At 31.6% G+C, this 24,835-nt stretch overlaps 1 protein-coding gene across 1 annotated transcript in view; it reads right to left on the bottom strand.

The window, feature by feature from the left end:
- Nucleotides 1–682: 682 nt before the first annotated feature.
- LOC114331887 (uncharacterized) overlaps nucleotides 683–24,835 on the bottom strand; it is a 507,499-nt gene continuing 483,346 nt past the window's right edge. Inside the window, exons 3-5 of the mRNA XM_028281578.2 lie at nucleotides 18,346–18,492; nucleotides 16,619–16,762; nucleotides 683–3,786 (exon numbers count right to left, since the gene is read on the bottom strand). Coding sequence (XP_028137379.1) covers nucleotides 3,160–3,786; nucleotides 16,619–16,762; nucleotides 18,346–18,492 — 918 coding nt within the window. The 3' untranslated portion in view covers nucleotides 683–3,159. The remainder of the gene's footprint in view (nucleotides 3,787–16,618; nucleotides 16,763–18,345; nucleotides 18,493–24,835) is intronic.

Genomic DNA, 24,835 nt, shown 5'->3' with positions numbered 1-24,835 from the left:
TTCCAAATCTAATATTTTAACGTGCCATAACCAAAAAACAAAGCACTTTTTTGGAAAAATCTCATTTTAACTTTTTTAAAGTGTTTAAAAAATGCTTATTTTTGTTTTTAAAAAAAATTTTTAGCATCAAAAGTAAACAAGTTACGCTCAAAATAAAGTTGGTGGTTCTATTTTTTGGTAAGAAATCGGGAAAATCACCCCCTAATTAGCATTTCAAATAAACTTAATTGTTACCACTTCACAAGTTTTTACTCTCGTATATATTGATCATATTATGATCTGTAAGTTTTATCGATTCAAAGTCCTTATTTTTGACCGAGCTGTAGTTAAAAGGGCTTGAACGAGTCACTTATCACGAGTGTATGCAAATTTGAAAACAACGAATCTTAACCAGTTTTTGTCTTACAGAAAAACCAAGAATACAAAATATTCAGAAAAGTAAAGCCGATTTTTTTTGTTTTTTAAAATTTTTGGTATCTCTAACAATTTTTAAGTTATTTTGAAAAAAACATTTTTTTCAAAATTAATATTTTTAAAAATTTTGATTTAAAACCAATTTTTTTCAAAAATAAGCACTTTGAATCGATGAAACTTACAGATCATATAAACACAACATAAGTAAAATAACTTGTGAAGCGGTAACGATTAATTTCGTTTAAGTTGCTAATGGGGAGGGGGGGGGGGGGTGAGCTTCCTGATTTTTTTTTTGTTAAAACAAAAGGGACCAACTTTATTTTGAGCGTAACTTGCTTACATTTGATGCTAGAAATTTTTTATATAAAAACAGAAATAAAGCTTTTTTAAACACTTTAAAAAAGTTGTTATGTGTTTTCCCCAAGACTTCATTATTTGGATATTTGACATTGAATTATTCTATTTGGAATTTTTCGAATATTAACCTATTTTTTATTAGCTATAACTTTTTTTTTTGCCAGGTATAGAGACCTAATATGTACACCGTTTTTTTCACTTTTTTATAGGCTATAGTTTTGAAGAAGGTTTTTTTCGACAAAATGCTTATGTTTTGAGTTATTTGCGAAAAACCGTCCAAAAACGTGGTTATTTTGTTGAAAAATGAACATATTAACTTGCAAATAACTCGAAAAGTATTGATTTGGTGAAAAAACTCTACAGAACAAAAGTTGCTTAAAATTAGTCAGTTTTTCCATTTCGGGACTTGCCTTGGACATATATTTATTCACCTCCGAGATGGGGTGAAACTCACTCCCAGGGAAAAAGTACACATCGGCACCATATCACTTTTTTCCTTTGACATGTTAGCTATGCGTATGCCAAATTTCATATCAATCCAAGCGGTTCTTTAAAATTTACAGCAAAAACCGTGAAAGAATGTACTAATAGGTGTTATGTGGCCATTTAGATATAAAATTAAATGGAATTTTTTTAGGAAGTATTTTTTATTTTACAAAAGGTTATAAGAAGTAGATTACTTTATTTTAGAATATCCATATATACAAATATTTCTCTAACATGTAAATGGAAAGAAAGATTAAATAAAATACAGACGTCGCCGTCTTCTTACATGGATATACGAGTATATTTATTTATGTAATCCAACATGACCACGTCACGCAATGTAGATACAAGAGTGTTAAAGTGAATAGCGTGAATAATTATTAGCCAACAAAAACTGTTCATTGGTATAAAAAATCAAAAACAAATTGCAATATAAAGCATCTCCTATTATAAAGCGTCATTAGTCCAGTGGTCAGAGTTGAAAATGCCTCTCAAGTTCTAGAATAATCATACGAAAAAGCTTTGAGACTCCAAAAAAGATGCATACTCGCCATAATTTTGTCTAAATACCCTTCAAAACTTGTCGCACAAATGCTCTATCGGGTTAAGATTTAGACTTCTAGAAGGCCAGACTAGTTACCGAATACCAACATCTATAAAGTAAGTATTACATTGTTATCCCGGCTATGTCCGGCCGATCATTATGCTGCATTAGGAGAAAATTTTCACTGGCAAAATTCATAAAAGGAAACACAGATTCATCCACATTCCCTAATGTATCTATCAGCATTAAGGCCAACTGCCCCTAACATAACAAGGTCTATATGTCCTTCCAACGAAATGCCACCCCATTCCATTATACCTCTACCACCAAACTGTACTCTAAGAGTTTAATTTTTTTTTGAGTACTATTTTCGCTCACACGAAAAGGTTGCGAAAACAGTCCAAGCTTAAAATCAACAATGGTTTCAGCAGGACTGGGCAACCTGTCACACGGCCAGGGCCAGGGAGTCTCTTCGAATACTGCGTGATCATTTTGAGAGATCGCCACTCACCAGATCTAACGCCACTTGTTGTGTACATGTGGGGAATACCGAAGAAGGCAGACCCATCCACCATCTTAAGTTCCGGTATCTTTAACATCTGTTTTATCGGGAACGTTGTCGTGAATAATATTTGAAGGCTATATCATGTATACTAAAGATATAAATAATAATAAACATTTCAATATTCATTTCAGTACCTACTGTTTATTTTGCCGTATACTGTATATTTATATCTATTTACTCTACAGGTAGTAATTCACATGTATGGTAACTTTTGCGGGTCAGTGTATTTAAATCTGTTTGTATGAAAGCTTAAAAAATGAAAAATGGCTAAATTTCACTTTAATGAATAAATTTGCAATACCTTTTATTACTGGTAAATATTGTAAATAAAAGATAAAAAAACTAATAACAATTTAAATAAAAGAACAGAAGGTTTTTATAATACTTTACATAAATATTCTATGCATGACGTGGTCACAAAAATTTTTAATATAAAAACTAAAAACCCTTATGGATTTAATATCTGTCAATTTTTTAAAGTTTTATATCATGTAAAACTTTAAATTTGAGACAATGGTATTAAGACAAAAATCTAGCAAAATATATTCTATCTTCTAAAATAACAACCATCACAGACACAATGTTCAATACCATTTATCTATTTTACTATTTTGATAGCATTCGTTTTGGTCATTACCAAATGGTTAAAGTGATAATTTACGAACATTCAACTTCCTTGTTATATCCATTTATATCTCATTTATGTAATTTCGGTAAGACTCTTAACTGAATCACTAGAATTCTTCATAGTAAAGCTGCCTTGTCTAGCTCCATGAGGAGCTAGAAGTAAACCTCACGTCCTTACAAATTTATAAACCACTGCAAAAACTAAAACACTAACAAGAACCAGTACCAGAGCTGTCACTAGTTTTGCACAAGTATTGAGTCCACTTTCATTGGGGTTTAAAGGCCGTCTAGCATGGTTCTGCTGAGATCGTCTTCTTTTGCCGGCCAAACCTCGAGCTAACGCTGGAAATGCCAGACTTTGTGTAAAAGTTAGTTTATGTAAACTCTCACTTAACGAATATGGTCCTACACTTCCCCTGGCGGCAGCTCTTAGCAGAGCATATTCTAAGTCCAGTGCGTCAAATATTGAATACCTAGCTGTCATTGTTGATGACCTCCGTCGACTATCCGAACTATCACTGGCTCTTGATATATTGTTAGCTGCAACAGCAGCTGCTATCGATGTGAGTGAAGAGGTTGTTGATGATGACGGTGATACTACTGGGTTGCCACCGTTAGTATTGATTTCTGATAGATCTTCAGTAGAACTGTGTGGTGGTGATATGATAGGATAAAGTCTTAGAAGTCTTGCATGATCGGGGTGAAGCAAGGAGCTACTGGGTCGTCGAAGACTGGGGGTTGGTGATTGCAGCGGAGTTGTAGATGTACCAGCCGTCGACGGTAAAGGTGATACCTAAACAGGTAAATAATGTTAATCAAATTAGATTAAAAACCAACAATTACAATCAATAATTAATCAAGATAAAGGCAGTTTTTGCAAAATTTGATTCATAGTTGGACCACCATCTCCATATAGCTATTTCAGCATATATGCGTCCTCAGTGGAGCTATGCAGTCACAACTCTAAAGCAAAATCAACAAACCCTGTCTATTTAAGGGAAAATATCGCGATGCAAGGAATTCACCTTTTGAGACGCAAAACAGCGACATCTTTAGTAATACGAGGAAGTCGAAAAGCCCCAGATGCAAAGGTTACTACCTTTATGCAATTAAAATAATTGAAATAAACATAGTAAACAATAATTTAAATCCAAGACTTTTCGTTAAGAAACTGCTTTCTGGCTGCATCCTGTATCTCCGGCTTTTACAATATATAAGCATAAGAGACGACGAATATAGAAGAAAGCAAATAAAGGACACTTAGACCACGTATCTACCTTCTTTTCGTCTAGGAAAAGGACCGAAAGACAGTTTCAGGTACGCAAATCTGAGTAAAGATGAAACAAATAAAGGCAGTTTTTGTTTTAATTTGATTCAGAGTTGGACCACCATCTCCATATAGCTATTTCAGCATCTACGCATCCTCAGTGGAGCTATGCGGTCACAACTCTAAAGCAAAATCAACAAACCCTGCCTATTTAAGGGAAAACATCGCGATGCAATGAATTCACGTTTTGAGACGCAGATTATTTAATCGCAATAATATTAGACGCAATAAATTATCCGTTATCAGATACACAGGGTGTCCCAAAAGTATCGAGACGGTAAAATATTTCGTGAAATGAACATCTTATCGAAAAACTGAAAAATACGTGTTCAATATTTTTCAAAAATCTATCGAATGATACCAAACACGGCCCCACACTTCACCCGCTGGAGGTGGGGTGGGGGTAACTTTAAAATCTAAAATAGGAATCCCCATTTTTTATTGCAGATTTGGATTCCTTACGTAAAAATAATCAAATTTTATTCAAGACATTTCCGAATTAAAAATAGGTGGCGCTATAATCGGAAAAACGAATTATCCTGATATACTAAGTAAATTACACAAAACGGTCTAATATCACAAGAAATACACCAAATTAAAATCCAAAAAACACATGTTTAATATTTTTCAAAAGATGGTTAGAGATAGCGAAAAGCCGTTTTCAGATTTGGATTCAGAAGACAAAATTACATGCGCATCCATCGCTTCGTGACCTCTAAATATTGCAGGAGCGACAACGCACGAGCGAACACACTTTGCGAATTTATAAACGAAAAGATTTCGTTGAAAATAAGGAACATTTATTCGAACATTTTTTAGAATTGTTGATAGAATGCTCTGTAATTGGAAAAATACGATTTATTAGCGCCCTCTATCAACAAATCTAAAAAATGTCTCGAAGAAATGTTACTTACTTTTTTATCAGGTATTCAAATCTGCAATAAAAAATGGAGGTTTCTATTTGATATTTCAATCTCACTCCCACCCCACCTCCATGAGATGGAGTGGGGGTCGTGTTTGGTATCATTCGATAGATTTTTCAAAAATATTAAATACGTATTTTTCAGTTTTTTGATCCGATCTCTATTTCGCGAGATATTCGACAGTCCCGCTACTTTTGGGACACCGTAAATAAAGGAGGAGTATAATAACTGCCATTCTTGTCATATCCTGTCACAGATGTCTAAAGGTGGAACACTACGTAATGTATTGTAAATTTATGGGTTCCTATCGATAATTTTACACCTCTACAGGTTTCATCTCCTTTTTATTTCTTAATATGCTTATTACTGTTTATTATGTTTATTATTTATGGAATATTCACGCAGAGAATACACCAGGATATATTCTGTGATCTAAGTATTTTGTTGTTAAACATGTTCAAAATTGCAAGCGTTCCATAGTAACAATACATACATAATAATATATAATAATAATATGTTTATTAGTTTTCATGTACATGTATCTGTATAAGAATTTTACAATAATTACGTTAATTACACATAAAACAATAAACAATAAACAATACATACATGATTAAAAAATCACTTTATCGCTTTTCCTCTTTTGTCGATTGAGTATTAGTTTTTGTTGTACAGTTAATAGATTATTACAATCACTGAATGCATAGTTAGTAAAAAAATTGTCATATTAATTAACTGAATTAATAATTTAAGCAATTATACAAGCAACAGTTATCCAAGAACATTGAAAAGCCATCTCTTTACAGTTAATGATGACATTGTCAAGTAATGTTTACATATCCATATCAGTGCGAATTTTACTACATGTAATTTGCCGTGTAAAGTCAGAAAAAGTATGAATAGCCGTAAAGTATTTGCGCCTACAATCTTAATTTTTCAATTAGTTTTAAATGCTAAAATTTTACTATATGCCAATATAGTATAGTATAGTTGATCCATAAAGATGCCATAACCCAGACATCCAAAGTGAAAGTTATCCTTCAACACCAAATTGTTCTATATGGTCCAAACAATGTCCAGAAAAAAGTCACACCATTTTGAGAGTCAGGTTTGGGGGGGGGGAGAGGGGGGAGAAATCGGTAAATTCGTAGTTTTTTAAGTTTTTCGTCAATATTTCTAAAACTATGCGGTTTAGCATGAACAACCCTCTATACAAAATTGTTCTACATTAAATTTGAAATAAAAAAGGTCCTATCCATAATCTTTCTAAAATGAATGGTTCCAAAGTTACGGAGGTAGAATAATATAACTGGTCCAAAAAAAGTCCTAACCCAAATATCCAAAGTAAAAGTTTTTCTGTAACAACAAATTGTTCTGTATGGTCCACATATTGTTCAGTAAAATGTTACACCATTTTGAGCGTCCGGTTTGGGGGGGAGATAGGGGAGAAGTAGGTAAATTAGTAGTTTTTTTACGTTTTTCGTCAATACTTCTAAAACTATGCTTTAGCGTAAACAATGTTATATACAAAATTGTTCTACAAGAAATTTAAAACAAAAAATGTTCTATACACAATTGTTATAAAATAAACGGTTCCAGGGTTACGGAAGGTGAAAAGTCAAGGTTTTCGATACTTTTTATATTTTTTGGGCAATGTATGGTATAACTATACCAAAAAACCAGACATTGAAAGTGAAAGTTATCCTCCAACACCAAATTGTTCTATATGGTCCACATAATGTTCAGAAAAAAGTCACACCATTTTGAGCGCCGGGTTTGGGGGGGGGGAGAGGGGGAGAAATCGGTAAATATAAAAAGTATCGAAAACCTCCACTTTTCACCCTCTGTAACTCTGGAACCGTTGATTTTATGACAATTATGTATAGAACCTTTTTTGTTTTAAATTTTATGTAGAACATTTTTCTATAGAACATTCTTTACGCTAATGCATAGTTTTAGAAATATTGGGGAAAAACTTAAAAAAACTACTAATTTACCGATTTCTCCCCCATCTCCCCCCCAAACCGGACGCTCAAAATGGTGTAACTTTTTACTGAACAATATGTGCACCATATAGAACAATTTGGTGTTAAAGAAAAACTTTTACTTTGGATGTCTGTGTTAGGCCTTTTTTTGGACCAATTATACTATACTACCTCCGTAACTTTGGAACCGTTCATTTTAGAAGGGTTATGCATAGAGTCTTTTTGTTTCAAATTTAATGTAGATCAATTTTGTATAGAAGGTTGTTCATGCTAAACCGCATAGTTTTAGAAATATTGACGAAAAACTTAAAAAACTACGAATTTACCGATTTCTCCCTCCTCTCCCCCCCAAACCCGACGCTCAAAATGGTGTGACTTTTTTCTGAACATTATGTGGACCATATAGAACAATTTGGTGTTGGAGGATAACTTTCACTTTGGATGTCTGGGTTTGGGTCTAACTATACCATACTAATACTTCTACCAAAACTGCCCATGGTACTGGATCAAGTATCTTTGGGCAAACGTATAACCAATAAATCTTACAGCATAGGTCAACATACAATTGTGTTCCGGGCTGAAGTTTTTACTTTGGTGGCAGGCCTTGATGAAATCATTAATGAAGACCCTAAAGCTAAAAGAATCTACATTTAAACATATAGCCGATCGACTATTCTGGCTGTAAAGAACCCTCTCACCAAATCAAAATTGGTGGGAAACTGCAAAGATCTCCTCAATAACCTGGCAAAAGACAATAAAGTGTCTTTAATATGGATACCGGGTTCATGAAGGGGTGCATGGGAACGAACGAGCAGATATGCTAGCGAAACAAGACTCGAGAGAAAAAGTTGAAGGCCCAGAACCTTTCTGTGGCATCACTAAAAATGCTACGAAAAACGATGTTGGATAAAGAACCATCAAAAGAAATGGAGAGCCACTCAAGGGCAAATCCAGACTAAAAAAAATAATCACGAATATTGATAAAAAACTCTCTAACAGTTTGATGAACCTCAATAAACGAGAGATCAAAACGGTCACTGAAATGGTGACTGGACACATAGACCGATCAAATAAAATTACAATACATGTAAATCAAAATGTAATTCCGTACAGGTTGGAATAATTATTTTTTTATCAAAGTTTAGGTCCAAGCAAAAGATATTTTCAAGAAAGTATATGATTCATATGAGGGGATCATTGTTTAAATAATTCAAAGTAGGTAATTTTTGCAAAAATTTATTTTTTTAGCTGCTGCGGTAATTCGTGTTTTTATTAAGGATTTTACAATTTATTTGTGAAAAAACGATGAAACAGTCTATTATATGAGACTTAGTAAATTAATTTTGACCGGTAATTTATTTAACTAATTGTAAATCAAAATTGAAAAACATATTTCCAAAAGAATATTATTTGCAATATAAATAAACACTATAAAATATTTTACTTTGCAGAAAAAGTTCCGCTATGATATTACTATAAATTGACAAAAAATTAGTTGATAAATATTAAGTAGTTTATGAGATATTTAATTTGTTTATAAAAAATTACCATTTTTTCAACTGCAAAAACGCGGTTGTTGTCGATAGTGTATACAAGTTTTTAAAGTCACATGTGTTTTGCTTTTATATATGTTTTCGATAAATATATTGACAAATCTAAATTTCAATTAAACATCCCTCAAAAATGGCGTTTGAAAATTGGTGTAATTTGTTTAAAATTTATTTTTTTAATAACATCGCCGGGATTAAAAATTTTAAAATTATTTTTCGGTATTCGTATTCTTGGTAATTTTTGATATATTCACAATAGCATAAAACTTTTCTAGAAGCATTTTTGGCCGAGATAGCTTTTCCCAGTTTAAAAATTCATAATTTGTTTATTTATCAATATTGACATTTAAAAGTACGTAAGTACATCTATTATACTTACTACTTAACAATGTCATTTCTACACGTAATAAAAATTGTAGAATATTTTGAAACATGATGATTTTCGTAGCACCTTAAATGAAAACTTTTTGTCTGAAAATTGGCGGAGGACAGTTTCCAATATCTCCGTTAATAATGGGCCAATTTCAATGTTTTCAACATTTTTTTCTGTTTTCTGTCAGCAGTAGAATGTATTTTGAGTTAAATAAATTACATACATTTTTCTTTTTGTGTCAATTAATTTAATTCAAAATAATTTTTCTTAATAATAAATAATTATGTCAATGTTAATATTACTGAATAGAGAATTGAATAACCTTTCAAATGAGCTAGCACACGATCCCTATTCCCTATTTAAAAATAAGGGGTGGTGGTTGTGGAAGGGAGGGGGTTGACAAATGACAGATGTATGTACCGTAAAAAGTGTCCCTCTTAGACCAAAAATCGACCTGTTTCGTCATTTCCTTAAGATCTAATAAATACTGCCAACTATCAAGGTGGATTTTTTTCTTTGCCTCACACTGTATATATTTTAATATTCTACACAGAAAAAAGTCTTAAACAAATTTTTAATGCTAATTCAGTATTACTTTTTTATTTTTTTTTTATAAAAAATCTTTTTTCTCTTATCTAGAGATCTTATCTCTATAAAAAATCTTATTTATCATATCTAGAGAAAAAAAATTGAAAAAAAATTTTTTTTCTCTGATTCTGTCTTTGGTTTAGAACTAGAACCTTTAGCCACGTAATTGTATAACTTACTACTAAGTCAGGGGAGTAATGTGTAGTGTGTGTGTTGAGTAAGTGTCTTGTTACTTTGCAAAGTCGACGTCATTGTCTTTGCAAAGAGACGCTAATTGTTTCCGAACGTCTGCGGTCCCTCCGGTGAGTACCGATCCCACAAGGACAGAAACTATTTTTCATTTATTAATTTATAATAAATGAAAAATTTCTGCCCCTGGTAGGATTCGAAAATTGAAAAAATTGTTTATAACAAATTGACGAATATTTTATTGTTAAAAGTGTCATTTACTGTGTCAGTTACTATTTTTATAAGCTACCATAAACTAAAAAAAAAACATTGAAATTGGTCCATTATTAACGAAGGTATTGCAAAGTACTACTGCACCACTCTTCATGTAAAAAGTTTTCAGTTAAGGTCGCTACGAAAAACATTACTTTTTAAAATATTATAAAATTTTAACTCTATGTATAAATGACACTGTTAAGTAGTAGGGTTGATAGATGTACTCACGCACTTAATTGTTAATATTGATAAATAAACAAATTATGAATTTTTAAACTTGGAAAAGCTATCTAGAAAAGATTGGCAAAAAATGGATCTAAAAAAATTGTTTCTTTTGTAAATGTGGTGTTTACAAATTTTTTATAAACAAATTAAATATCTCATAAACTACTCAATATTTATCAACCAATTTTTTTGACAATTTATAGTGATATTTTAGCGCAACTTTTTTTGCAAAACAAAATATTTTATAGTGCTTATTTATATTGCAAGTAATATTTTTTGGAAGTTTGTTTTTTAGTTTTGATTTACTATTATTTAAATAAATTAGGGGTCAAATTTAATTTAGTAAGTCTCATGTAAAAGACTGGGTGTTCATCTATGTAGGAAAAAATTGTAAAATCCTTAATATAAACAAGAATTGCCGCAGCAGTTAAAAAATTAAGTTTTGTGCAAAAATTACCAATTTTTAATTATTTAAACAATGATCTCCTCATATGAATCATATACTTTCTTGGAAATACCTTTTGTTTTGACCTAAACTTTAATAAAAAATTTATTCCCACCTGTACGGAATTACATTTTGGTTTTATTTTATTTTATTGGGCTAACAGGCGATTAAGAAATCACCTATACAAACTAGGTAAGGTGAATAAACCATGGTGCAGAAAGTGTGAAATGGAAGAAGAGACTGCCATACACATACTATGCCATTCCAGTGTGCTAAGAGATGTGAGGCAGGAATTCACTGGTCAACTGAGGTTTGAACCAGAAGAGATCCTAAAACTACCAATACTATTTTGGAACTTGGTTAATGCCAAAAATAATAAATCACGGATACCTGGTCTGATGAAATACGGTAGTGATAAGTTTACCACGAGTCAAGATAGAGTAAATGCATTTGCAAACTTCTTTAAGAGTGTTTATATTTCTGATAGTAATAGCTCTTCTTCTGTTTCATCTGATTTTAATTATAATCCAAGTTCTTACTTTAATAGCGGTAAAATTACCGGTAACGATATTATAAAAGGTGCAAAGAAATTAAAAAATAAATTTTCCTGCGGTCCTGATAATTTTCCTGTTTCGATACTTACATAAATGTCATGTCGAGTCATTCATAGAATCACTAGTTGTAATTTTTAACCTCATTCTTAATACAACATTTCCAACTGCGTGGAAAAATACAAGAGTTTGTCCTATTTTTAAATCAGGTTCAAACTCTGATATAAGTATCTAACTATCGACCTGTACATATATATCGGTTTTAAAACGTTCTCCTACGTCTTCCGATGCCTAGTCGCCATTCACTTCGGTCCATCCAAAGGTCTTCATCCAATTCTCTTTCTCTCATTTCTCGATTTATGCCTTCTCTCCAACTAAGGCGGGGTCTTCCTCTTTTTCGTCTACCATGAGGGGTCCACGTTAGGATTTGTTTCGGGAGTCGTTCTTAGGACATTCTTTGTACGTGTCCATACCATCTAACTGTTTGGTACTAATGTCATCTACTATTGTGTGTTTCACATTCATTATTTCCCTAATTCTGTTGTTGGTTACCCTTTCTAATCTTGATTTTCCTGCTGAGCGCCTCCAGAAATCCATTTCTGTTGCTTCAAGTTTCCTCTTGTATCTTTCTTTTATTTGCCATACTTCATTGCTGTAAGTGATTATACTCTTAACAATTGTATTGGATATTCTATGTTTGTTGTTGTTTGATATTGACTAGTCACACAGGATACTATTAAGAAGGGTAATTGCTTTTCTTCCCTGGTTGTTTCTTTCTTCTATCGTCCGCTCTACGTTTCCTTCTTGTGTGAAGGTCATACCCAGGTATTTATATGCGTCGCAATGTTTAATAATTTCGCCATTCCCCAGTGTAAGGTCCTGCTGTGTCCCACCGATACACATATATTCGGTCTTCTTTATGTTTATTTCCAAACCACCTTTTTTGTACTCCTCTATTAATTTCCTTGTCATATATTCTATATCATCGTAGTCTTGCGCTAGTACAAGTTGGTCGTCTGCAAATGACAAAGTGTATATTGTATTGTTGTTGATCGGTAATCCCATGTTTTTGCATTTGCGTTTCCAAAGTTTTAGATTTTGCTCGTGGTAGATCTTAAATAATGTCGGTGAAAGGCCCTTGTTTTAGACCGTTGCTAATTTGGAATCCTCTCAATAGCCTGCTTCCAACTTTCATCCTTGCTGCAGTTTTGGTATACAATTGTTTTGTCGCTGTTATTAAATTTGCGCTTATATTGGTTTTCTCTAATGCTTCCCATAGTTTGTTTTGTGGGATGCTATCATACGCTTTTCTTAAGTCCACATATAACAGATGCACCTCCTGGTTGACGGCCAGTTTCTTCCCAATAATCTGTGTAATACAAAACAGATGGTCAACCGTTGATCTCCCTGCCCTGAATCCTGCCTGTTCTTCAGCTTCTATATCTTTATATTCGTTTTCGATTTTATTTTTAATCAGTTTTCCGTATATTCGGCTGATCGAGTTCGTTACAGCGATGCCTCTGTAGTTGTCACATTGATCCCGTCTGCCTTTTTTATGTATGGTGGATATCCATGATGTCTTCCATTCTTCTGGGATTTCCCCTCCGTTGATGCATCTTTGAAAGAGTTTAGCCAGGTTTTCATATAATTTTGTTGTGCCATATTTTATTAGTTCAGTAACTATCGACCTATCGCTCTTATATCAGCATTCTCTAAATTGTTCGAAATTATCTTGACGGATTACTTGTATGCTCATGTGCGTTGTTTGATTACCATCAGTCAACATGGTTTTGTGAAAGCTCGGAGTACGGCAACAAATCTTTGTATTTTTACAGAATATGTTTCGTCAGTTTTGGAGTCAAGACAGCAGGTGGACGTCATATATACTGATTTCAGTAAAGCATTTGACCGAGTCTCACAATAGATTGCTAACAAAATTAGATCAGTTTGGAATTTCCAATAACTTTCAAATATTACTGAAATCATATTTAACTGATAGGAGTTTGTTCGTAGAACATCAAGGCATTCGATCTTTTCGTTTTGTTGCCACGTCTGGAGTACCTCAGGGATCAAATCTGGGTCCCTTATTATTTCTCCTTTTTGTTAATGATATCTGCTCCATCGTAGACTCTGAAACACTGTTGTATGCGGACGATATGAAAATTTTTCGCAAAATTAACCATATTTCCGACTGCGTTAAACTTCAACAGGATATCTCTGCCATTAATGAATGGTGTTTCAGTAATTAACTATCCTTAAATATAAAGAAATGTAAAGTAATGTCCTATACCCGAAAGATCAATAACATACATTTTGATTATAAGGTCAACAACATTTTACTGTCTTCTACCTCAGAGTTTAAAGATCTTGGTGTTATATTTGATAGTAAATTAACATTCTCAACTCATATTAATAGCGTGGTCTCTAAAGCAACCAAATCTTTAGGATATATTATTAGAAGCTGCAGAGATGTAACGTCTGTTGAAGCTTTGCGTAGTTTATATTTTGGACTAGTTAGTAGTAAACTTAATTACTGCAGCGTGGTATGGAATTCTAATCATGCAGAACTTGTCTCTAATCTTGAATCTGTTCAAAAAGATTCTTAGATATTGTTACCTCAAAAAATAATAACAGATATCCGGTTAGAGGCTACAGCTATAATTTACTCCTTTTTGAGTTTGGATTCCATTCACTGCGTAAGCAGCGTGAAATAAACGGCCTAATATTCATCTTTAAAATTGTCAATTGCCTAATAGACCAGTAAGGATATGCGAAAAAACGTCTATTTTTGGATGTGAGAGGTGGCATTCGGATTTTTGCAGATAAGGTTAGGTGACACCTTCAGTAATAATAATTGACTTATGCTCCTTCTCAAATATGCCCGGAACATTAATAAAAAAATTAAAATACCTATTTAAAAATTTCGAAAAACATCGATTTTTTTCTGCTTTCTTTGCTTATAACTTTAAAACGATTCGTTTTGGAACAAAGTCGTAGAGAAATAAAATATAGATAATTGAATTTTGCATGATACACGACTGGTAAAAAATGTCTTAAGGTATTACCTTTTCTGCCATATAGCAATAAATACAAAATAAGGGGGCAAAATAAGTCTGTTGTTATTCAATATTTTTTAACCCCTTTGGTGACACTTAGAACCTTAGTAACTTACTTAAAAAATTGTTTGTAAAATACTTAAATCGTGTACCAAATTTTAATAAAATCGACCTAATAAATTTTGCATAATAAATTTGCAATCTAAATGTTTTTAAAAAAGTTCAAATTTTTTAAAATCTTTCTGAACAAAAAGTAGACCATTTAGAAGTTGACTAATTTTTTTACGTAAGTATAAAGAGGTGCTCTACCTATCTAATACACTTTACAGAATTAAAATCGGATTATTTAAGGGGCCCCAGCAATGTTTTAAATTTATAAACAATTTTTTGGCTTATAAATAAATAGCTTTTTTTTAATAATAAAAAAATAATTTTTAGCAATGGAAATAATTAAAACCGGTATCATTTGACCTAAACTTTCAAATGCTGTCAGCAGAATTGCTATTTTATTTTTTAATCAAACTTTATTCGCGTTCAAAAATTGCAATTTCTCGATTTTTTGAAAGTTCCACCGCGGTTATCTCGAAAACTATGCATCCTACGAAAAAACTTGTAAGAACATTTTTTGCTTAGAATTACCCAAGAAATACAAAAAAATGTTTTATTTTGCGAAAAATCGATGTTATGTAATTCCTCAAGTTCTTTGTTTATAACAACTTTATCGACATCCGGATCAACTGTTACCCAAAAAATTCGTGTTCTACGGGCCAAAATACATAAAAAAAACTTGGATAAGTTTATCTAAATAAAGGAGCCCGTAGCACCCCCTCCTGGCCAGAGCACTAATTTGTTTATAAGCCAAAAAATTGTTTAATTGTTTCTGAGGCTGCTTAAATAATGCGATTTCAATTCTGTAAAGTGCATTAGATAGGTGAAGTACTTCTTTATATGTAAAAAAATTGACAAATCTTTGCATGTTTTTTGTTGTGCAAGATTTTAAAAATTTTTAATTTTTTAAAAATGTTTAGATTGCAAAATTATTATGCAAAATCTAGTAAGTCAATTTTAATGAAATTTGGTGTACGGTTTTAGCACATTACAAAAATTTTCTAAGCGAATTAGGAAGGTTCCAAGTGTAACCTAAGTGATGGAAAATCATTGAATAAGGACAGGCTTGTTTTGCCCCCTTATTTTATATTTATTGCTATTTTGAAGCAAGGGTGATAAATTAATACATTTTTAACCAACCGCTTCTGGTAGAAAATTGAATTATCTTTGTTTTATTCCTATAGAACTTTGTTCTAAAATGAATAGTTTTTAAGTTATAAGCAAAAAAATTAGAAAAAAAAAACGAAATTTTTTGAAATTTCTAAATATTTTATTTTTTTTATTATTGTTCCGGGCATATTTGAGAAGGAGCATAAATCAATTATTATTAACGAAGTTATCACCTAACTTTTTCCGCAAAAATCTGAATGCCACCTCTCACATCCACCTAAAAACAGATCCTTACTATTCTATAATTAATAGCGATATTTTGCTTAGTCTTATAGACTTTAATGTACCACGAGCTGTGTCACGTTCAGGTGTAACTTTTCATTATTTCGGTGCCTAATTCGCAACATAATTTCTATTGTCCGATAAAGAGTATGTGCAGAAGTGTAAATAACTTAAGATCTGTGGACATTTTTTTTTCTTAATTTTAACATCTTTAAACGCGAAATATGTAATAGCTTATCGAATTGATATCATGTTATTTTTCTTTATTAAGGTGTTTGTTTTATTATTGCGTATGTGTATTAACAACAGAAACATTTTTGGTTATTCTTTATTTTATTTTATATTTTGTCATCAAGTGTTCAATGTTGTGTCAATGTAGTTTTCTTATGTATACCTTTATGGGTTTATACCTGGTGGATGTATATTTCAGTAAATAAATAAATAAATAAATAAATAAATAAATAAATAAATACGAAAACTGTTGGCCTTCGTTGAGGTCACAGAACTTATTAGTCTAAGGAAAAAATCAAGGTATGGTACAAACGTCTTATGACGAAGTGCCAGAGAATAACGAGTCTCGCCTGAGTTATGAAAGAAAAAGAAGAAGAAAGACTTCAACTATGTGCTTATATGTTACTATACGTACGTCAAAATTTACCTGATCCGAATCAATCCCGGAATCATTGTGTAGTATATTGTCCATACATGTTGAATTTTGCGATGTTGCATCTTCTGCACATACTGGAAAGACAAAACTCTGACCATCAGCTTCTCCCCGTGGTGAATCTGAACTTGGCCAAACCTAGAAATCGTATCCATTTTAAATTACTGAATAGAATTTTTAGATTGTGTTATATATTTTTTTATAGTTGAACAAACGGTCGGTGGATCAGTAAAACTAATTAAACGATTTCACAAATAAAATTTCAACAAAACAGGAATGTGATAATAATAATAATTTAATTTTATTAGTTTTCTGTGTATTCATGCATAGGATGGTCTATATTTGCTAATTAAAACGCAGTAATTAACCAGTTATTATATTGGTAATAATAAGTACAAAGCGTTATTTAAACATAAAACAAATATACAGGGTGTCCCAAAAGTAGGGCACGAGGGAATATTTCGTGAAATGGAGATCCGATCGAAAAACTGAAAAATACGTTTTCAGTATTTTTCAAAAATCTATGGAATGATACCAAACACGGCCCCCCACTCCACCTCCTGGAGATAGAGGGGGGTAACTGTAAAATCTTAAATAGGAATCCCTACTTTTATTGCAGATTTGGATTCCCTACGTAAAAATAAGCAACTTTTATTCGAGACATTTTTACGAATTGAAGATAGATGACGCTATAATCGGAAAAAAACGATTCTTCAGAAATACACCTCCAAAGAAAAAAAAGAAAAAACACGTGTTTAAGATTTTTCAAAAACCTATCGAATAGCACTAAACACGACCCCCCTACTCCATCCCATGGGGGTGGGGTGGGGATAACTTTAAAATCTTAAATAGAAACCTCCGTTTTTTTATTGCAGATTTGGAGTCCTCATGAAAAAATTAGGAATATTTTTTATTTGGACATTTTTTAGAATTGTTAATAGATGGAGCTGTAATTGGAAAAATACGATTTATTAGCGCCATCTATCAGTAAATCTAGAAAATGTGTCGAATAAATGTTACTTACTTTTTTATGAGGTATTTAAATCTGCAATAAAAAATAGCGGTTAATATTTAAGATTTTAAAGTTACCTCCACCCGCCTCCATGGAATGGAGTGGGGGGTCGTGATTAGTGTTATCCGATAGATTTTAAAAAAATATTAATTACGTATTTTTTGGTTTTTCATTTTGAAGTGTAAAAGTTGCTTATTTTACGTAAGGAATCCAAATCTGCAATAAAAATAAGGATTCCTATTTAAGATTTTAAAGTTATCCCCTTCTCCACTTCCAGGGTGTGAAGGTCGGTGTCGTGATATCATACCAAATAACCAAAAAAATCAAGTATTTCAAAAAAGGTTCTTGTTTTTGTAAATGTTCTCAAAAGAGCTCAAACAGTAACATATAGCAAAGTTAAATTAAATAGTTCCTATTTCCATTTAAAAAAATCATCGATTACGTCATCACGCCCAGACAGATGACGTCACTAGTACAATATAGGATATTTAAAAATGTCGTAATTTAAAAATAAAAATCGACCTATTTCCCATTTTTTTCCAAAATCGCCCGTTTACGAATAAATGAATTTATTCCATAATTTTAAACTTCTCTGTAATATGATCTGTAAGTTTGAACGGTTCAAAGTGCTCATTTTTGAAAACATATAGGTACTTATGTTATATTAACTCCCTAATTTATGTTATATAAATGTTAATATCGTATTTACCTGCAGCAAGGGTAAAGAACAATGAGGAGGTTTTGTTTCTTCATTGGGCGAGTCTTCGGGGCAGGGTTCACATTGAGAACCAGAACTACTATTGGAAGATTTCACCGCTGACCAAAATCGTTTCAGGCCTAACTCTCGACGTTGCTTCTAAAAAAAGACAATATAAAAAACATTGAATATAATATCTATATGCGGATGCGGAGGCCTTATTTTAACATAACAATAGGCGACAAAATAAGCTTAACTCTTGTTATATTATTATATTACTCATTCATAGGCATAGGCATTTTATAATTAAAAAGAAAGACACATATCTATCAGAAAAATAAAACTTATTAAAAAAAATTGCCTAACATTTTCTTAAATCTAAAAAATCATAACACTATATTAAAAATAAAAAAATATGAACAAAAATTTTTTAAGAAACGCTTTTCTTTAGTTGCGAGTGACTAAAATTAAAAATATTATAAAAAAATCAACTAAAAAGCAAAAAATAAAAAAAATTGAAAAAATCTAACACATTCGTCAAAGAAAAGCGTGGAGCGTCTTCATCTAATTAACGGTTTTCGCCCCACACTTTTCTTTAACGAATGTGTTAGATTTTTTAAATTTTATTTATTTTTTGCTTTTTAGTTGATTTTTTTATAATATTTTTAATTTTAGTCACTGGCAACTAAAAAAAAGCGTTTCTTAAAAAAAAATTTTTCATATTTTTTTATTTTTTACTTTTTAGTCTTACACTTTTCAAACATTAAAATATATCGTCATGTTTCTTAAAATAGGTATAAAACATAAATATGATGTACTAACATGAAAAGTAGTCGGAATCGGCAAAAAATTTGAAACTTTATTGTTTATTTATGAAGCATAACGTAAACAATTAACGTAAAAAGTGAAATTATTTATAGCTCATATGATTAGCTACAATCCGTAAAAGTTTCAAATTTTTACATTCTAAAAAACAAGAGAATTTAAGCATTTTCTATTAAAATTGTTTTTTTTTTGTTTAACCTTCGGAGTACGGAGATTATTTGACTTACTTAGATTACGAAGATGGGTTAAGCGTGACCCATTCTCATTTTATTTATAAGGATGTTTTAAATAGTCAGTATTAATAAACAGTATCGTTAATTCAACAAAAAACAAACAAACATAACCATTACAATCCTAAATTATTGAATTTAAATTTTTTAAGATGGTTTCCCATGGGTATACACTAGTTCGCTCCGGCGGCCAGATTTTAATACCTTACAGAAAACGGGCATAGGTAAATTCGCTCCGGCCGTATATTTGAATACGTATACCCGTAAACAGAGACGGCTGCGATTTACGTGTACCTACAAACATATTAAAAATATTTTTCGAAATCCGAAGACCGGGTCAGGACTGACCCGGCATCATAGATGTTACGTAGAGGAAAAACTGTAATTTGCATGTTCACGAATTATATACGAAAAAATAGACTGAAACAAATAAGGAGAACTTGCGATCAATCGGATTTGTAAAAAAAATATTTCATAAAATATTAAGAAATAAGTGAATTTCGGGTCACGCTTGACCCAGTCTTCGTACTCCGAAGGTTAAACAATTAATAAACATAAAAAAAATGTTACTGATTATTCGTGTATTGTTCCCGCGAATGCATATGTCTGCAAATTTTCATTCATTTGCATTAGAGAAAAGGCACTCAAATTAACGTCTAAAGATTTGACGCAAACTATTGAACTAAATAAAAGCGTTTAAAAAAATAATAGAGTGATGTTTCTATAATTTCCACTTCAATTCTTCTCGACAATCACTGCACTCAATTTCTTCTGACTTTCTCCTATTTTATCGTATCTCCTCAAATTTTTTGACTCCCTTCATTTTTACCTGACCTCTTCAGTTTTTCATGACGCCTAATTTTTTCTGACCATCTCTAATTTTTACAGACTCCCTCTAATTTATTTTTATGTAACATTTAATATACTTTATATTCATAAATAACGTTGCATCTCACTTGGGGAATGCCGATAGAAGTGACTACTTCTTTCTCTACTGACTTTCTAAGTGCAATAATAAAATTGTATGTCTGTTTGTTACTGAATTATTAATATTTTTTGGTAATAACGCCACACATTTAAACTTTAAAAATTTTAATTTTTTTCTTTTAGTCCATTTAAATGTTACATTTAGGGTTGCATTTCTTAGAGGAGTAAATTATATTTTATTAGAGTGTAGGGGGTTCAGTAGAAGCTTAAGTTCAAGTTTTTAGGGTTGCCAGCCTTGTCCCACGGGCGCCATCTTGGAAAAAGGGGTGCAAAGGGCTTTCGCACTGCATCTCCTGAACTAGTAAATCTACAGAAAATTGAATTAAAAATAAAATGTAGCAAATTAAATTTTCTACAATTTTATATCTATTACTTTTTATCGTCAAGTGACCAACAAAAAAGTTATAAACGAAACTAAGAGAAAATTTTGTAAGAAGTTTATTTTGGTGGTTATAACTTTTTTTTCGTTCATTTCACAATAAAATACCATCATATCGATTTTGTAGAGGATTTATCAGCGAATAATTTACACTATAAAGTTGTTTAAGTTTATTTATTTATCTAGGTTTTACAGCGCTCCAAACTTGACCAGATTCTCGAATTCTCATAGGAATACAATAAAAACAAAAGCATAGGCTTACTTTTCTATCCATATATTTATTTTTTATGATTTTAACATTCCTATGCTATTATTAAGCTATTTTTGACCCTTTTCCCCGCCACCTAAGAGGTTGAGTCTGAAGGCGCGTTTTGTGTGTGGTATCCCCAATAGGCCTTATCCATGGACAATTTCTAGACAAATAATATTATTCATTAATATATGTTGAAAAAGATCTATCATAGTTATTATTTTTCATTTTTTTATGGTTCAGGCTGTGAGTCAAGATCTGAATCGGAATCCGAGGTGAATTTTTGTGATATAATGAGAATTAGAGTTTGCGTCATTGTTGGTAATTTTACTTACAATCCATTTTCTTCAATAATTAATGTTAATATGGCCACGATGTTGCTAAAATTTTCACAATCACAATGGAGGCACACTGCTGAATATTTAAGGTCTGCTTTTCGGCAACCACATGCACTTCCAGTTTCCATTGCATCTGCAAAAGATGAATTTAATAAGCTCGAGGGTACTGGATGCTTGGAATTTTGGATTAATATCCAACATTTTCCATGCTTTTTCCAGCCCCAATCAATCTTCTGGATCATAATGTTTACCGAGCCATGACTGAATCTGGTGATACACTCGGAGTCTGTGGGCTGCATCTTATGTTGGAGGAAGTGAGAAGAGATCAAATGCATATTTTGTCGCTGTTTTAGCGAATCGTTTGTATCTCAGGGTTTCCAGAGAATCGTCTTTATTTCCGCCATCTAAAGAGACGAAAAACGTTCACCGACAACAGTGAGTAAAGATTGCTCGACATTCCCACTGACAAATAATTTTCCCCAGAGGTCTCTTACAACTAAAATAACCACCACTTATGATGCGCCATTACAAAAAACACAAAATGCTTATCTAATCATAAAAATATAAATTTTATCCATAAGACACTCAATCGTATTTTCTATAAAACTCAAAATACTTTTCACAATTTTTAATACGACTGCACGTGGCCAAATATGTAGCACAACTGTAAGAATAAGTTAAGTAGAGGGAACCGACTGCTGTGCCACCTAGGATAAATTATAATAAAAAAGTAATAGCAGACAAATATTCAGTCCGGTACGGAAGAAGAATGACGTAACAGCAAATTTTGTCAATTCCTGTTTATTGCGTAATTAACTTCTAAATTATTATGTACAGATGATACAAAAACGACAGAACTGTAAAAATGTGCTGAGCCACTATAGGGTAGTTGCGTCGTAGACCTTGTTTCAGATGCATAATGTCGCAACTGTAGCTAGGGTTGAAAATGGCGCGATTAAATTAAGAAAATAAAATTCGAACCAATATCGATGAAAACAAAAGCCATCGTTTTCAAAAAACACGCCATACCGATGCTCCTGGTCCATTACTCTTCATTTAATCCCTATTTTAAATATTTAAAAATCGTTTTTTTGCTCTTCTGAAGAAACTTGCGTTTTGCGGTTGCGTCATTCTTCTTCTGAACTTCAAACAACTTCTTGGGCCTTTTTTTATATATGCTTAGGATTTTAAGTTTTATAGTGGGGAGAAAGGTCAAAAAAGATTAATAATAGCATAGGAATATTAAAATCATAATAAATTGTATGAATAAAAAAATATACAAATGTTGAATGTGGAACATTTAAAAAAATATACTTATAGATGAAAAAGTAAGCCTAACGTTTTGTTTTTATTGTGTCCCTATGAGCATTAGAGAATCTGGTCATATTTGAAGCACTGTAAAACCTAGATATATAAATAGAATTAATCCACTTTATAGCGGAAATTGTTCGCTGAAAAATCCTCTTCAAAATTGCCAAAATGTTATTTTATTGTAAAATGAACTGAAAAAAATGTATAACCTCCAGAAAGAAACTTCTTAAAAACTGTGTACATATTTTTGTTTATATCTTTTTTGTTGGTCACTTGGCGGTAAAAAGTAATAGACACAAAATTGTAGAAAATTTAATTTGCTACATTTTATTTTTAATTAGATTTTCCGTAGGGTAGGTAGTTTATAAGATATAGCGCGAAATCCCTTTGCACCCCTTTTCCAAGATGTCGGCCGGGGGACAAGGGTGCCGACCCCAAAAACTTAAACTTCAGCTTCTACTGATCCCTTCTACTCACTAAAAAAATAAAATTTACTCCTCTAACAAATTCAAGGTAAGGTGTAAAAAATATAACATTTCAATGGACTATTTAAAAAATTTGTTTAATGGTTTCAGTAATTTTAACTTTTTTAATAATTTTTTATTTTAAAACTCGAGAACGACTGGATCTATTAAGCTAATTTTGATTTTTAAATGCATATTTGTAGACGTCAAAGGAAGGGGATCCATACAATATACCATCACTTATCGAATTTAATTAGTTGTATTTATAGGAAGTGTGTAAAAAATGTGCTTTTTGCTCAAGAATCTCTATTTTTGACAGTATCGAAAATTAATAGGTATACAGAAAATATTTTTATAACTAAAAATATTTTTTTTTAGTTTAAATACCTCGACAACTAAAGGCCATTGGGATTAAAAATAATTTTCAAACATTTTTTATTTACAATAATAAAATGACTAATATGTCAACATTTTCTCTGCGATAAAGTTGAAAATTAAAATTTGTGCATTAATGCAACACATTTCCATAACAATTATAAAGTCAATGAAACAATTCTAAACTTTTGCTAACTTACCATATTTAAATCAAACAGAGTGCCAAAATCAACTAATTTGAAATCTGTAGGTATCATAATATTGTACGGTTTATATCTTTATTTACCAACAATTTGCCATCTTTTAAGCCTTGAAAAATGTCATAGAAGTAATCCCAGAAAGTGTATTCCCCAAACCTACATATACATACAAAATCTGGCAATCTGATTCGCGATATATTTAATAACTTTGTAGGTTTTCATAATTTCACAGGTATATCAATTTGATCCTAAACCTCTCTTGATGTCATCATTCTATAGAAACGCGGACTATTATGTTTAGATTATATTATTATTTTTTGCTAACTTACCATATATTATGTAGATCAAATATAGTGCCAAAGGTATGGATATCATGATATTTACTTAACTGTCTTAAATAAATTAAACATAATATTAATCGTACAATAATTAAGCCACAGAGAAGCGTGGCCAATGCAGCTAATGTTAAATATGAACTAATAATAATTGTCGAAGATATACACTGGTTACTTATTTTATTTTAATTTGGTTGATTCTTTAATCTACAATCTAAAACACCAAAAATATACAGGGTATAATATACAAGATCCATTAGATTTCCAGAAAAACGAAAAATCTGACAACAATGTAAATACCACCATAATATCGATTACATCACAATATCTTTACTCACTAAAACCTACAAAAATCGTACACGAATCTGTCGTTTCTGAGATAATTAAGTCATTCCACATTATATAAAACTCACTCTGTATATTTATAACTTTCGAAGGAAAAACAATAACGGTAAGTATGTTTTCCGCAAATCGCCAGGAAATTTTGACATTCCTGTCAAAATTTCTTGAAGAAAAAGTCAGGACTTCCTTACTGTAAGGAAATGATATTTCCGTACAGTTGTTAGTGTTCTATTTATAAGCGTCAAGTTTGACAATTCAACCTCAATACGTTTCCATAGTAACCCAAGTAATTTTATTAGGAATTTCAAAGCACCATTTATTTGGGAATAAAATTATCGCGTTTTTTTTAAATCAATCAATATCTGTCGAATTTTAAACGATTTGCGGAAAAATAGTATGTTTACCTCGTAGGAAAAGCCACATTCCTGGACTCTGTGTTGCTAAGTCTCGGCTTGCGCCTCGACTT

The sequence above is a fragment of the Diabrotica virgifera genome, chromosome 4, assembly GCF_917563875.1.
Source record: "Diabrotica virgifera virgifera chromosome 4, PGI_DIABVI_V3a".
NCBI lineage: Eukaryota > Metazoa > Arthropoda > Insecta > Coleoptera > Chrysomelidae > Diabrotica > Diabrotica virgifera.
This window is presented reverse-complemented; position numbering and strand designations above follow the sequence as displayed.